A 14724-nucleotide genomic window follows, 5' to 3' on the forward strand; every position below is an offset into this window, starting at 1 on the left:
CTAAACAGTAATGGTGTAAGTTTGGGTACTATTTGCATTTTGCTTACAATGATAGTTCCAGATGTGGATATGGCGTTTTAGAATAGATGATTACTTTTTAAATGCCAACAAAGTATTTGAATTATATAAAGGTAATGCCTTTGGGTATTCGCATATTGTTTTGTATAATAAGTGTAATTTATATATAATTCAAGAACCGGGGGGGGGGGGGGTTGACGGTCAGTTGTTCAGTTTAATAGTACTGGACTATTGCATTTCCGTTACACTTGCCAATAGCTTATCAATATCTATCTATCCTGATCATGAGTCACGCAAGTGTTGTAACTGAAATTCTTTTCAGGTATGTTTGGCATGTTCCTTTGACTTTTACCCATGAAGGAGATCAGAATGTTAACGATCCCCAATCAGTGTGGCTCCACAAGACATCTGGTGAGTTAGTCTGTTCACAATCTGATTAAAATCCGATGTAGATGTAGGCTAATCGTTCATTGTCGGAGGCGGCCATCAAGACGAAAACGTAAACATGTAGCACGAAGGTCAATTTAAGCAAAAATACCGACTCGAGGTAAAATAACAATGAACGATTAGCCGACATCTACATCGGATTTTAATCTGATTGATATGTTCGTTAATTCATACTGTGTCCATTTCTAAATCAGCAAATTCGCCACGAATACGGACTTGCTAAACACACCCAAGCACAATCCCAACTATATGTACAAAATAACACCATCTCATTTACACCCCGGATTACCATACATGTATTGGAAAAAATGCCATGCAAACTGGTAGAACACATTCTGCATCATCACATCATGGACCATTTTGACAAGCATAACATATTAGTAGACGTACAACATGGTTTCCGCAAGGGCCGCTCATGTGACACCAAACTTGCAGCTTTAGTTCATGACATTGCTAAGATTCTCGAGAACAAAAGCCAGGCAGATCTTATTATCATGGATTTTAGTAAGGCATTCGACTCTGTACCCCATCAACGACTCCTGTTGAAGCTTAACAACATTGGCATTAGAGGTAACACCTTGAAATGGATCAGTTCTTTCCTTACTAATCGGCATCAACAAGTAATCCTTGAGGGAGAACCATTACATCTACTAAAGCAAGAGTAACATCTTGGGTACCACAAGGCACCATTTCTGGCCCACTTCTTTTCCTTGCATATATCAATGACTTGCCTTCCAACAGATCTACTAAAGATAGACTTTTCGCTAATAATTGCATACTATACAAGGAAATATCTACTCAAGCTGATACAGACACACTTCAAAACTTCAACACTCTTGTTCAATGGGAACAAATCTGGCAAATGTCTTTCAATGCATCCAAATGTTTAGTATGTGCATTACCCATAAAAGGGATCTAACCAAGACAAAACACCACACGGATAAAACAGTCTTACAGGAAGTAACCCATCACCCGTACTCAGGAGTAGAACTTAGTAGTGATCTGAAATGGTCTACTCATATCAATAAAATCACCACTGAGGCTAATAAAATGCTCGGTATAACATATCAAAGCCATAGCCTAAAAATCGTTGGTCAGACCTCGACTGGAATAATGCTCTGCTATTTGGGAACCTCGTCATAAGTTAGATAGTAATATAAAAATTGAAAGAATACAACATCGTGCTGCTCGTTTTGCTGTTGGAGACTACAGGAGGGAATCAAGTATCACTGCTATATTGAACAAACTCAAATGGGAATCACTTCAGGATAGACGCACTAATTCACACTTAATCACAATATATAGACTCATGGATTCACACCAAACAACATTAACGAATACCTTGAATCATCAAATACTTCACGTTCAGTACATACCAGGCAATCAGGCATTCATAAATACAAAGTGATAACCACAAATAAAGACTGCTATCGACATTCATTATCCCAAAACACTACCACTATGGAATGCGCTACCTCAGGAAGTTCGCTATGCATCCAACACACAAGCCTTCAAAACTGCACCGAATGGGGATGCTATCAATACTTATCTAGAGCCCCTTAGTACGTTGATGGTATTGCCCCCACACGCCAGCCTTGACTACGTACGCGACAACCAGTATTGGTGCTTGTACGTCTGCGATACAGATACAGAAACACATACATGCCGTGTATACAACATAACCCATATTTGTGTACATACGTGTGGCGTGTCACCTGTCGTTTTTTAAGTGCAAGGGTCTGTTTCAAGTGATTACAACGGATTGTTTGGAAAGTTCTGGAAAAGGTCGTCGCTCAACAACTGAACTCTTATCTGTCTCAATATTCACTTCTAGAACGCTTACAGGAAATCTCATAGCATAGAAACGGCAATACTCAAAGTCAACGACGACATCTGTACCTTTTCTTGACGCGGCAAATATGTTCTTCCTGTACTACTAACCCTTTCCGCAGCTTTCGACAATATCGATCACCACATTCTACCGTCAAGATTACCCAACCTTGGCATTACTGGTATTCCTCTACAATGGCTCTCATGTTACCTAAGAAATCAACATCAATCAGTAACTATTAATGGCATCTCTTCAGAATCACAAACTCTAGAATCTGGTGTACCACGTGCTCGGTCCCTTCCTATTCTGCATATATAGACACCTTTAGACACCGCACCCCCAGTCGACATAATGGTATCAGCAGTTCATGACATCAAATCCTGGATGACCTGAAATAAATAAAAACTAAACGATGACAGAAGTGCTTTTTATAAGATCTAAGGGAGAAGTCATTATTTATGATCGGAGGAATAGGTGGGGGTTACTTTAAAAAATGCTAAGCTAGAAGGGGGCGTACTCAAAAACTGGGGAGTGAAGGGGGGTGCTACTCAAAATTTGCCAACAATGAAGTATAGAACACACCTACATATACACAATTATGGAAGTTAACAACAAATATATGTTATTAACAGTGTGTTTTTCTGTTAGAATGTGTGCATATTGCATATACATATATTCCTATGGAAATGCATATAACACATTTGGCATACACATGTAGTTTCTGCCCGGGAGTTTCTGAAGCCAGTACAGTTACTGTAGAACATAACAATCTGTAATACAAATTGATCAAACCGATACTAGTACATTGGGTTCTGTTACATGAAACAAATCATTATTGATAAAGTAGTAAGGAATAACCTGGTTAAAGAAATAAACACCTGAAGCCACACAAGAGGGAATCCTGGCCATATAGGATCAACTCATCTAGAATATTACGGTGTAGATTATATGTCAGTCAGTGAAAGCATACCATATACTGGGACGATGTGGTGACTTAGTGAGCTAAAAATCTCTGACAGGTTTCATTGCACAGATATTTATAACTGGTAAATACTGATTATAAATATTAAATACATGTTGAAAAAAGAATTTGGTAATACACAGCCAACTTTTCAACAATCATATACTAGTATATGGCGTTCTGTTACATGAAATGAATATATAAGTATACTGTAATTTTTCATAATGATAAAATAATTTTAAATGGTATGGCATGCAACTATACTTTGAAGATGTTGCTCGGTGTTGGCATTCTGAATGAAAAATTTCAATTGTGATCAGGAAAGGGTATTGTTATCACCTTGGCATGTTAATAACCACCAGATAGCACTCTTTTAGTTTTAAACCTTGTATTTCAAAAATTTGTAGGGGCACGAGGGGGACCCTCCCCCTCCTGTACCTACCCTCAGACCCTCCCTTTTATTTTGATTCACCCCCCCCCCCCCTTGCCGTACCCACTCCCACTGGGCTCCATCAAACTTGATTCAACTTATACCCCCCCCCCCCCCAATTTCCAATTTTACCATCTACTATGGGAATAAGCTACATTCATTGTTACCTCTTACTTTTTGAAATAAGCTACATCCATCATGTTATGAGGAAATTCAATTTCAAAAATAAAACGTTTTGTTTTGTACGTTTGTTTGTTTGTTTGTCTGCATGCATGTATGTATGTATGTATGTATGTATGTATGTATGTATGTATGTATGTATGTATGTATGCATGTGTGTGTCTAAATGCAACACTCAACCTCAATTTGTATAATGTTTGCACAACGACATTCATATTGACAGTTATGTCTGTAAAATGGTGGGTTACTAACAAATTATGTGTCAACGAGGGGGTGGCTATTCAAAATATTGAGGGGGTGCTCAAATTTTCTGGGCTCACTAAGTTGAGCCACCTGCCGTGTCCAATCAACCAAGTCTCGATTGGCTCTAGTAACACCCAAGTAATAGAGTTAGCTAGAAATATAGGAGTCGTCCTTGACAGTCATCATACATACAGAAATATATATCAGCAACCTGTTACTCAATCTACTTTCATCTCCGCAAAATCGGTCACATTCGTGATCACTTTCTCAATAAAAGCACTTGTCAGCAACTGATTCAAACCCTCCTTTCTTCCAAACTCCGTTATGGCAATGCACGTCTTTACGGACTACCATATGAACACATCAAGCCACTACAACATGCACAGAACACAGCTGCCAGGATCATCACACGGGTAAAGAAACGTCGACATATTACACCAATACTAAAGGGACTGCATTGTTGCCAGTACAATACAGGGTTGATTGCAAAGTCCTCCTGACCACTTATGAAGTATTACATGGGTTTCACCACCTTACTTTTCAGACTATCCATGAGAAGCCTAATCTCCGCACACTTAGGTCATCGGACAAAAACATTTACTGTTTGAACCCAATTACATACTTAATTCCTTTTGGTGGTTGTGCATATTTCCACGTACCGCATCGAGTCTGGAACAAGTTACCACTGGGGCTTCGACAAATACCCACAGTCAGCGCCTTCAGGGAGAACTTAAACATACTTATTCGCGAAAGTTTTGAATATTTAACTGTACAGCGCCTCTGAACTTTACTTCGTGTTGAATACAGGGGCTCTACATTTCTGATTGATTGATTGGTTGGTTGATTGATTGGTTGATTGATTGATTGATTGATTCTATTTAGTGCATGCATTGAAAACATTGTATGTTTTCCCTTTCGTAGCTGAAATCCCACTTGAGGGCGCTACCAACTTACATTGGTACGTAGCTAACATCAACCAAACTGCATATATCCGTGTTAACTATGATGTGGAGAATTGGAGGAAACTAGCCAAGCAACTTCAGACAGACCACAAGGTAAACTTACAACGCCTGGCTAATTACGTGTTATTACCTGTGGATTTATTATAATAATACTGGCCGGTATTTGACATTTCTCAAAATCTGCTGGTAAAACCTACGCCTAACAATTGCTCACAAAAATGAAGGTATACATTTTATAGTGGGCGGTAATGATAAATAGTTCCGAAGTGCGAATGTGAGTGTTGTTTTAAATTAAATTTTCTTTATCACATCGCTCTGTGTTCGGAAACATATTACTTCAAGTAATCGCATTTCTCTATCAAAGTATACTCTAGTTAGAGATGCTCATGAGTAGAGAGTGAACTGTTGAAGAAAGAGTACGATCTGTATATGTATTGTAATCAATAAAATTCACTTCCAGGTATTGCCTGCTAGGAATCGTGCTCACCTCGTCGACGACGCTCTTCATCTTGGGCAGGCCCATCATTTAGACCATGTGATTGCCTTTGAAGCCATGGAGTATTTATATAATGATGATGAATATATGCCCTGGCAAGCATTTGTCAATGCCCAATACTATACAAAATATATGTTATGGAGACAATCTAGCTATGGAATGCTAGAGGTGAGTACAGTAGTACAGATAGTGTGATATTTTCTTTTTAGCTGTAGCCTAAGCCATTGCCAACGGTACATAAATGTCGTTTTGTAGAAAGCATCCTATTGCATTGGTCACGCGTCAACTATGTCTATGATGTACCTGTATATGCATGAGATAGTGATTTCACGTCAACTAAAATATTGAAAGCCAAAGCAAAGAGTGCCTGTACGTAGCTATAAACACTCAGCTCATAATGTTTACTCTATACAATGGTGAAAAACGAATTCAGTTTGCGATAGTGACATCTACAAGAATAGTTTATCGGTTGTTTTCTTTTTTCTTTTTTGTCAGAAATATATCCGTCATCTTATCCAGCCAAACTATAACACTGTAGGTTGGGATTTTGACTATTCAGAAGATGTAGACTAGTAAGTTGTTCCTTTGGCAAATTGATCACTAATTTTATGGTTTCAAAAGTTTCACAAAGACACCTACACGGCAATAAATTCCATGATCTTCAATGTACATGTATTGCTATAGTTTTATTTTCCCTGGGTAGTCTGTAATATCGGTATCATTTATCAAAGATCATCAAAATAATCTTCTGTGACTCTCTTATTCACTTATTGTTACAGTTATAGACGTTTAGATACACTAAGAACTGCGTGTGACTACAATCACGATGAATGCGTTAGTAATGCTACTAGTCAGTATGCAGCATGGATGGCTGATCCAGATAATAATCAGTAAGTTCTTTACCACCAAAATATTATATCAAAAATGATTCTTATCGGTGTCATGCATTGCTTCCGTTGCAATGCTTGAATACTAAACAAGATGGTATTAGCTTGCTGGAAAAAATCTAAAACTTCAAGTTGTCAGCAAGAACAGAATACAAATGCAACCAAAATGCAAGTATCCATTACTTGCAAGCGACCACGCCTTTACATAGTGTAATAATTAATCACATGTGTATTGGTACATGTATATGTATTGGTACATATATATGTGTATTAATATATTGGTATATGTATTGGTATATCTATATGTACTGGTACATCTATATGTATTGGTACATGTACAGTATTCCGACGCTGCATGAAAGTTGAAAAGTTTCAATTCCAAGTAAATTCGAGAAACTGCGAACGTAAAATTTTATATATTTCTTCTTGTATGACAGAATTGAAGAGAACATGCGCAGTAACGTTTATTGTACATCAATTCGTCATGGAAGTGACGTTGAATGGCAATTTGCATACGAGAGACAGAAAGTGGACAACAGTGAAGGAGGAAGATTGCGATCAGCAATGGGATGCAGTAGGACACCTTGGACCTTACAAAGGTCTGTATGAAACATACTAGAACGTTTTGAGTATTGTAACGTTGTAACATGTTGCGTTATTTTTTGGCATTATTTTACTACATATCACATCAATGTATACTATGTAAGGGAAGAATAAGATTCACACACAAAAATCTCAACCACATTTCCGTCTACAATGATCATTCTAGATACATGGAAGAAGCCCTAGTTGGCGAAGACTTCCTTGCACCGACCACCATTGAATATGTAAGGGATAACTCGGGACTCGGTTTTAGTCTTGCGTGGGACTTCACATTGCAAAATTTTGATAGTCTGAAGGAAAGGTAAGTAAACGGTCGTAAATTTCACAAGATATCAACAGGGATTAATTGACAATTTAATAAACATTCAAAAAAATGTATACAAATGTGCTTAGCAACAAGACCACGCCCATAGCAACAGCCACACGATCACATATGTTGCGAGGATAACGGGGATTAATAGACAATTGAATAAACATTCAAAAAATGTATGCAAATGTACCTAGCAACAAGACCACACCCATAGCAACAGCCAAATGATCACATATATTGCGAAGATAAGAGGATTACTAAACAAATGAATAAACATTAAAATGTATGCAAATGTGCCTGTCAACAAGACCACACCCATAGCAACAGCCAAATGATCGCGTATATCGCAAAGATAGCAACATGGTTGGATATGCAACCGATAGCCATTCAGCAAATGAACACCTATTGTTAGCATGGACTAGCACATGGATAAACATTTTAAAAAAACTGTACAGCTGTGCTTCAACGCCATTGGCGGTATTTTTAAGATTTGAAAGCATTTGCCTTGTACTCTGATCAAATTCTATCTAATAGTGTGGTACAAGTCGACTTGGTCTACTACAGGAACAATATTTCATGTCTACTCAGTCTGTTCGTCCTTCGTGTATTGTGTTTCCTAAGTACCCCTCTTCGCATCGTCTTTTTCAAATCTATTCAATTTTTGTCCTATTCAGATCCGAAATCCACAATTTTCCATCACGTGTTCTTTGCCATAATCATGTCCTGTTCATATATTTTATCGATCATTGTGCTGTCGTTTAGTGTGTCCACATCTCCGCAACCAATGCCAACAATTCCAATGACTGTCTTTCAGTTTACAGAACGCTGCCTATGACATCGTTTGGGCCTTCGCTAGTAAAATGAATACAGAAAGGGACTTGAAGCAGGTAATATACGCCATACATGTGAAAACCTGTAATTTTGACTACATGTCATATATATGTTTACATTTACTCTGATAATGAGGAAAAATTATAAATGTCACCCAAAAGTAATTTCCAAATGTTTACTATGTAACAGTATTCCTAACTGCTGACCAATACAATATATGTAATGATTAATATAATTATGTTCATGATATATTTACAGATGATGAAATATATTAATCGTATTAATCATAGTCCGAAATATTTGTTTCATTGTAAGATTCAAATTATTCTAAACAGTATTATAATGGTCATTTCATCGAGAGACGAAACTTTCCAAACTTTCCAAAAGTCACTCACAGGAATGTATTTATTATTTCATTACGTACTTACACTAATTGTGGACAAGCAAGGATGATATCTGACCAAAATTTCAAAAACGTCACCACGAGTGTTAGCCACACATTATGCCATATCGTCCCATAAAGTCGAATGATCTTGTGCACGAGGATGATAACCACCTTGCATATGTAAATATCACAATGGAAATAATATCATGTCATCTATAGTATTAACCACCTGTGCTATGTCTTATTTTTTCCCATCAGTTGACTGATTTTGGAGCAAAATACCACGATATGCCTGGTACAGTAGCTAATAGTTTTTATAAAGCACTAGAAACAGTGGAGACCAACATCCAATGGATTGACAGAAATATGGGGGATATCCGTTCATTCCTTGAAGCTATCGTCCATAATTTGAGTACAATGTGATTAGCGACATTGAAGAAAGAACAATTTAAGTCTAAGAGATGGCCATAATGGAGTGAGAAACACGTGTCTCAGTTTGACGAGATATTTCACCACAGTTTTATCTTAACACCATCAACATACAGTGACAAAACCTACTACTGAATACTAAATTTGTGTAATATTATCAATTTGAAAGTTAATTTGAAAGTGAGGAAAAATATGCAGTATGGCAAAATAATAAAATAAGTATTAAAAGGGAAAGGGATAAGGTATGGACAATATTCAAATAATTCTTCGGAATAAACTGTCACAGTGTTTTACCTAAAAGTGAGAAAACTAAAATAGATATAAACCAACGATTAACGACTGGCAGCTATCATTATCCTTTAAAATTTTGCAAATTAAAACTCTGAAGTGTCCAAGTGAGCTGAAAAACTTCTTGCTACTTCGCATACGCAAAGTGAAAGTGAAATTCGTTCATTTAATGGGGTCGGGATCATATCATCTTACTGGCTAACTTCTTTTCCGTACATCCATCTGTACGTGTCAACTTGGTGAATAGTAATTATTGCAAAGCACAATATTCACCAACTTGCTTCTCGATCTGTGTATTCTATCAACTTTAACAAATCAATTTGATTCGAAAGATGAGTACAGATCAACATAAATCAGATGCCAGATTGAGTATGTCACTGACGGTGTACTTTGATCAACTATGCTGACTATCTCTGACGAGTTATTGTGCTAGTAATACATGTACCTCAAAACTAACTTCGATCCCCAAAGTCAAAAATGCAATTTAGAACCGTTTCTTTTGTTTTTCATAGTAAACAAAATTTCGCTTTTGATCCTAAGCCTTAAGACTTTTGGGATTTTGGAGTTATATTGTAATTTGCTTCCATCCCAGCAAGTTGTCAGCTATCACATTTCATATTGATCACGTCTGTTAGTCACTTAGTGCATATAATGAATTCAATAGTAGGTTATAAAGCAATAGCGTAAGAGTTAATAGTATATGCCACGCTTTACCGTTAAGACCTGTTGATGAAAAGGTTAATACTGTTGTATCATCCCAGCGGTCCGCCTATGTCGTGTTCCGTTGAAAAATAAATAAAGACATTAATGAAAACTAAAATTCAGGTATATAAATTTCTATTTCAAAGAAGTCAGTCATTGGATTTGTAACGTTTATTCTTCATTTTATACCTCAAATTAATCTGAATACCATAGCTATCAGTATTATACCACCAAGCATATATAATTTACATGTGGAGATATATACATGTCTTCTAAATCAGATATCTTGAAGTTGAATCTTGTTAACATTTATACAATACTCATTGTGTTATACTTTTATGCGTAGAGTGTTTATAATCAAATTCAGGTATCATAACAAAATGTGTTGGTCAATGACGAGACTAAGGTCACATGAAATAATTGACACCGCGTGTAGTCACCCAAGCATCTTATCAATTGTATCAACATAAAGATGTAGTACAACGCAGTGAAGTCAGTAATTTATTGAAATAGACAAAAAACTGTGTTGGACATAACATGCATAACATTTTTGCAGTTGTGGCATGTTGTGTTTATGACATCACAAACATGTAAATATCAGTGATATTCCTCATACCTCTAATGTTAACGTAATAACGTGATTTTGTAGTAACGTACTAGTTGGTTTTCAAATTTAAAATGTGTTATACTGATGATGTAATGGAAATTAACATGACAAGAATAAGTGCAAGTAATAGCACAATATTAGTTGCATAACTATGCTGCTCGACAACATGGGAGGGGGGCTCTGAGCTCGTCGAATTCGAAGTGTAACTACTTTTCCTTTCCAGTTTCGCCTTGGACAAAATAAAGGTTATCAGAAAAGTGTCCTATCACTGAAATGCATGGGTCCTACGCGGATCATCAATAGTACTATCAGATAAAACAAACAGTTCTTCAGTTTCGCATTGGAAGTAGCCAGGCTAGACGCCACAACCGGCAAATGAAAGTCGATATGAGATTTAAGTCTATTGTCACGAATATTTTGACCTATTAGTTTGATAAATCGTAATTCTAATTATTTGAACAGTAAAATCATATAAGTTAGAGAAGTATCTTCTCTGTCATCTCTGTTTAAATAGTTACTTTGAAATTGCCATTTCAAAGTATATATATTTTACTGGCCTATTGATTGTGGGAATGATATACTAATTGTTGTTTCGCCTGTAAATGTCATACTTTTAAATGCACCGTGTTTCTGATATGTTAACGATGGTTTAACTTGATACTTCCATATTTCAAAAGACATCTCATTGCAGTAATTTGCATGCCAACGTCGTACAACGTTAATCAATGACGTCAGAATTTTATCAAGTAGAGGTAACACCTGTTTCTATAACCTCCGGGGACTGTAGTGTATGAGCCAAACAAATTTAAATTTAACAGCATATGAAAATTATTCTTGATTGTAGGAATCTAAAGATTTGTATATGGAGTTGCAGATGGTTCCAACAACATATAAATATTTTCAACAATGAGTCTATTGTTGTTTAGGTACCGTTCTTGTCCATTTGTATATACGTTCATATTTGCATATGAATACTTCATTAACGAGGGAACCGTCATCACCGTCGGCATAAGTATTTAGGTGAAAACCCACTATTCGAACTTGAAGTTACATACATGTAAAATACCTGTCATATATATTGTAAAATGGGTATTTGTTTTTACGTGGTAAGTTGTCAGGGATTTAATAACACGAGATTTATGGTAATAAATAAATGACATTTATACCAGTTAGTCTACGTGTCATCTGTATACTTCATGGCATATTAAAGGTAAAATATCACAATCTGAAACCTTCTGATGACTGGGTTAGGACGAATCACGCGGGATATTTGGCTAGGACAGTTCACATAAGATATTACTTGTACAAGAAGACTTGTATAGATCCTCGCATTTGTAATGATTATAATTAATGAATGCATGTAACCATGCTCTAATTTTCATAATGGACGAAAACTAGTGAATGATGATTTCATTTCAATACGTCATTGTGGCCATTACTTCTATCGAAGACCCCCCCCCCCCAAACAACAACAACAACAACAACAACAACAACGACGACGACGACGACGACGACGTCCAAGTCTGCTTAAAACTTCTGCTTTATTTGAATCCCGACGTTTCGACTGTGCACAGACAGTCTTTTTCAAGGGCTAAAAAACAAAAAAGTGTGAAGTAAGGATTCAATAAGAATACAGAAAATGAACAAAAAGGTAAAATGAATCCCAACTGTGTAAAAATAAAAAAACTGAAACGGTAAGAGACTAGAACAGTGAAAAACTGGAGAACATGTATTAGAGATGTCATATAAAAATCTCCCTAAATTTATTTAAAAGGGAAGGTGAGACTCCCTAGCTACATGACTACCTGTCTGTTTTGTTGATGCCTGTTGGGCTTACTGTATTAAATGCAATCATGTGCTTTATTTCAAGGCTTTTCCTGGTGCGAGTATTACGGGAAAAGATCTTGGAAATACCAAAAAATCTAATATCTGTGAAACTGGGTTTATGGGTATTGAAATGTTTGGCGACTACTGTATTTCTGTTTGACCTAGTGTCATACTGATACTCATACATACGTTTTCGTAAGTCTCGACCAGGTTCACCGATATCGAGGAGAAAACTACACTCCTTGCATATTATACCGTATATGACATTCCGTGATTTGCAGTTGATGTCTCCTGTGATTTCTTTGTTTGTCCCAGATATGGTGGTGGTGGTGGTGATGGTGTCAGTGTGAATAATGTGTGGACACTATTGCAGGTGTTGCATGGGTGACTTCTGTCTTTTGATCGATTGCCACCTTGATTTTCAGTAGATTTCACAGAGGTCAGAACAAGTATCTTCTGAAGGTTTTGGGAATGTCGATATGCAATAATGGGTCTCGATTCGAATGTGTCAAGTGTGCGAACATTTGTCTGAAGAATCGGCCAGTGTTTATTTATTATAGAACGATTGCATGTTATGACAAACAGTATCCTGTTTTCTTTTTTGTTTTGAGCTGTAAACGTTTATTTGTGACTTCAGTGTAAGCATATCTTGTCTGGGGATGGATTTGGCTGTCTTGATAGATTCACGTAGTAGCAATCCTTTGTAGCCCTTTTGTATGAGTTGGTGTGCAAGTTTCTGTGATGCTTGATCAAAAATCTTACCATGTTGTTTATTGGTTTAGTATACTCACCTACACTTTATCCAACCAAATAACGGTAACAATCCGTTACATTCTTGCCATTTCTTAACTTGAAGGTTAACAATACTAGGCGCAGAATTTCACTTGAGAACAGTACATATACGTGATTATCTTCATGTTTGGTTTAGCCATATAATCCTTACTATTCGTACCTATATGGAATGAGAAATTTGGAGGGCGAGGTTTCATCAACACAGTGAACTTTCTAGCGGGCAGTCACACTCTTGATAAGATGTGAGGGCGTTTGATTACAAATGATTACAGCTTCTAGTTCGACACAACAAACTGCCGAAGAGATATTATCTTCGAGTATCCACTAAAGACATAGTAGTTTGCAACTTTAGATTAATATGAGATTTACATTTTGACAGAAAAATGATGAATAGTTCGGTCTTTTAGAGGCCCCGGCTATATACCAACACAGGCAGATTGTTACAATACAGTTCATAAATCATAAATATCTATTTCATATGACACACCTGTCAATATTCAATATTTTCTCATGATGAATTAGTTGAAACAACAGATATTATATATGGGCTTATCATATAATGTAAACAACTAGGCTAATAAATTGTCATTTGATATTATATTTATGATGAACACAAATGTCTCAAATCTGTATGAGGATTTAGGCTTTGTTAATCTCATGTAAACTTTTACCCTTTTTTAACAAACCAGAGCTTGGCTTTTTGTGAAATCTGAAACAGAATAAAACACTTTTCCTCAACTGGAAAACATTTTTTGTTATGACAGATTGTTGTTTGGCTATATGTAAGAGATATTGAACTAATTTTGGCGATTATTTTTCATAAAATTAGTTGAGTTATATGAAACACATCTAGTACAATACGGCGTTACTAGCTCAAAAAAAAGTGTGTTTTTTTCAGATAATTTTGTTCCCCATTGGTTGGAAGATACTAATAACTAATCATTCTATTGGAAAATCTCCTCTTTTTTTCTCCCCAGCAACTGACCTTTCGAAAAACCTATAGCTAGCTGTACTTCTATTTAAGTTCAAAATTCCAATTTAAATGTGTACATATTATAGTCAAAATGCATATATCCAATTAACACGCTGTGCTTCGAAATTGTTTATTATATCTAAAGTATTCATTCAAACTGACTGGGTCCTCAGATATCTCCGAAGTATGTAAAGATCACTGTTATAAGACGAGAATATTGCTGTTAGATTGGCTAAAATCGTGAATGATTCCCTTGGCTACCATAAGTATTGATAATAGGATTCCATAGTGTAGACATTCTTACCCAAATATGGGACGACAATCTTTACAAATACCATGATCACTGTAGAGAACGACATAGCAATGGCGTATTCCACCTCTGTAGTCTCTAAGGTACGCCGTGACCGGGAGCCCTTACGAGAGGAGGCCGGTGAGGGCGGAACGTCACGACGTATCTTACAGTCTACCACCTCTACAGCAGACTGTAAACATTTCATGTATAGCCAAGACGTTTGCAGTATG

At 36.5% G+C, this 14724-nt stretch overlaps 1 protein-coding gene across 1 annotated transcript in view; it reads left to right on the top strand.

Annotated features, from left to right (window-relative positions):
- LOC144442707 (aminopeptidase N-like) overlaps positions 1–9007 on the top strand; it is a 48219-nt gene extending 39212 nt beyond the window's left edge. Inside the window, exons 9-17 of the mRNA XM_078132085.1 lie at positions 341–429; positions 5032–5165; positions 5533–5736; positions 6064–6140; positions 6348–6458; positions 6893–7054; positions 7225–7359; positions 8183–8255; positions 8843–9007. Of these exons, the coding sequence (XP_077988211.1) occupies positions 341–429; positions 5032–5165; positions 5533–5736; positions 6064–6140; positions 6348–6458; positions 6893–7054; positions 7225–7359; positions 8183–8255; positions 8843–9007 (1150 nt within the window). The remainder of the gene's footprint in view (positions 1–340; positions 430–5031; positions 5166–5532; positions 5737–6063; positions 6141–6347; positions 6459–6892; positions 7055–7224; positions 7360–8182; positions 8256–8842) is intronic.
- The last annotated feature ends 5717 nt before the right edge of the window (positions 9008–14724 follow it).

This window comes from Glandiceps talaboti, chromosome 1 (assembly GCF_964340395.1).
Source record: "Glandiceps talaboti chromosome 1, keGlaTala1.1, whole genome shotgun sequence".
Classification (NCBI taxonomy): Eukaryota; Metazoa; Hemichordata; class Enteropneusta; family Spengelidae; genus Glandiceps; species Glandiceps talaboti.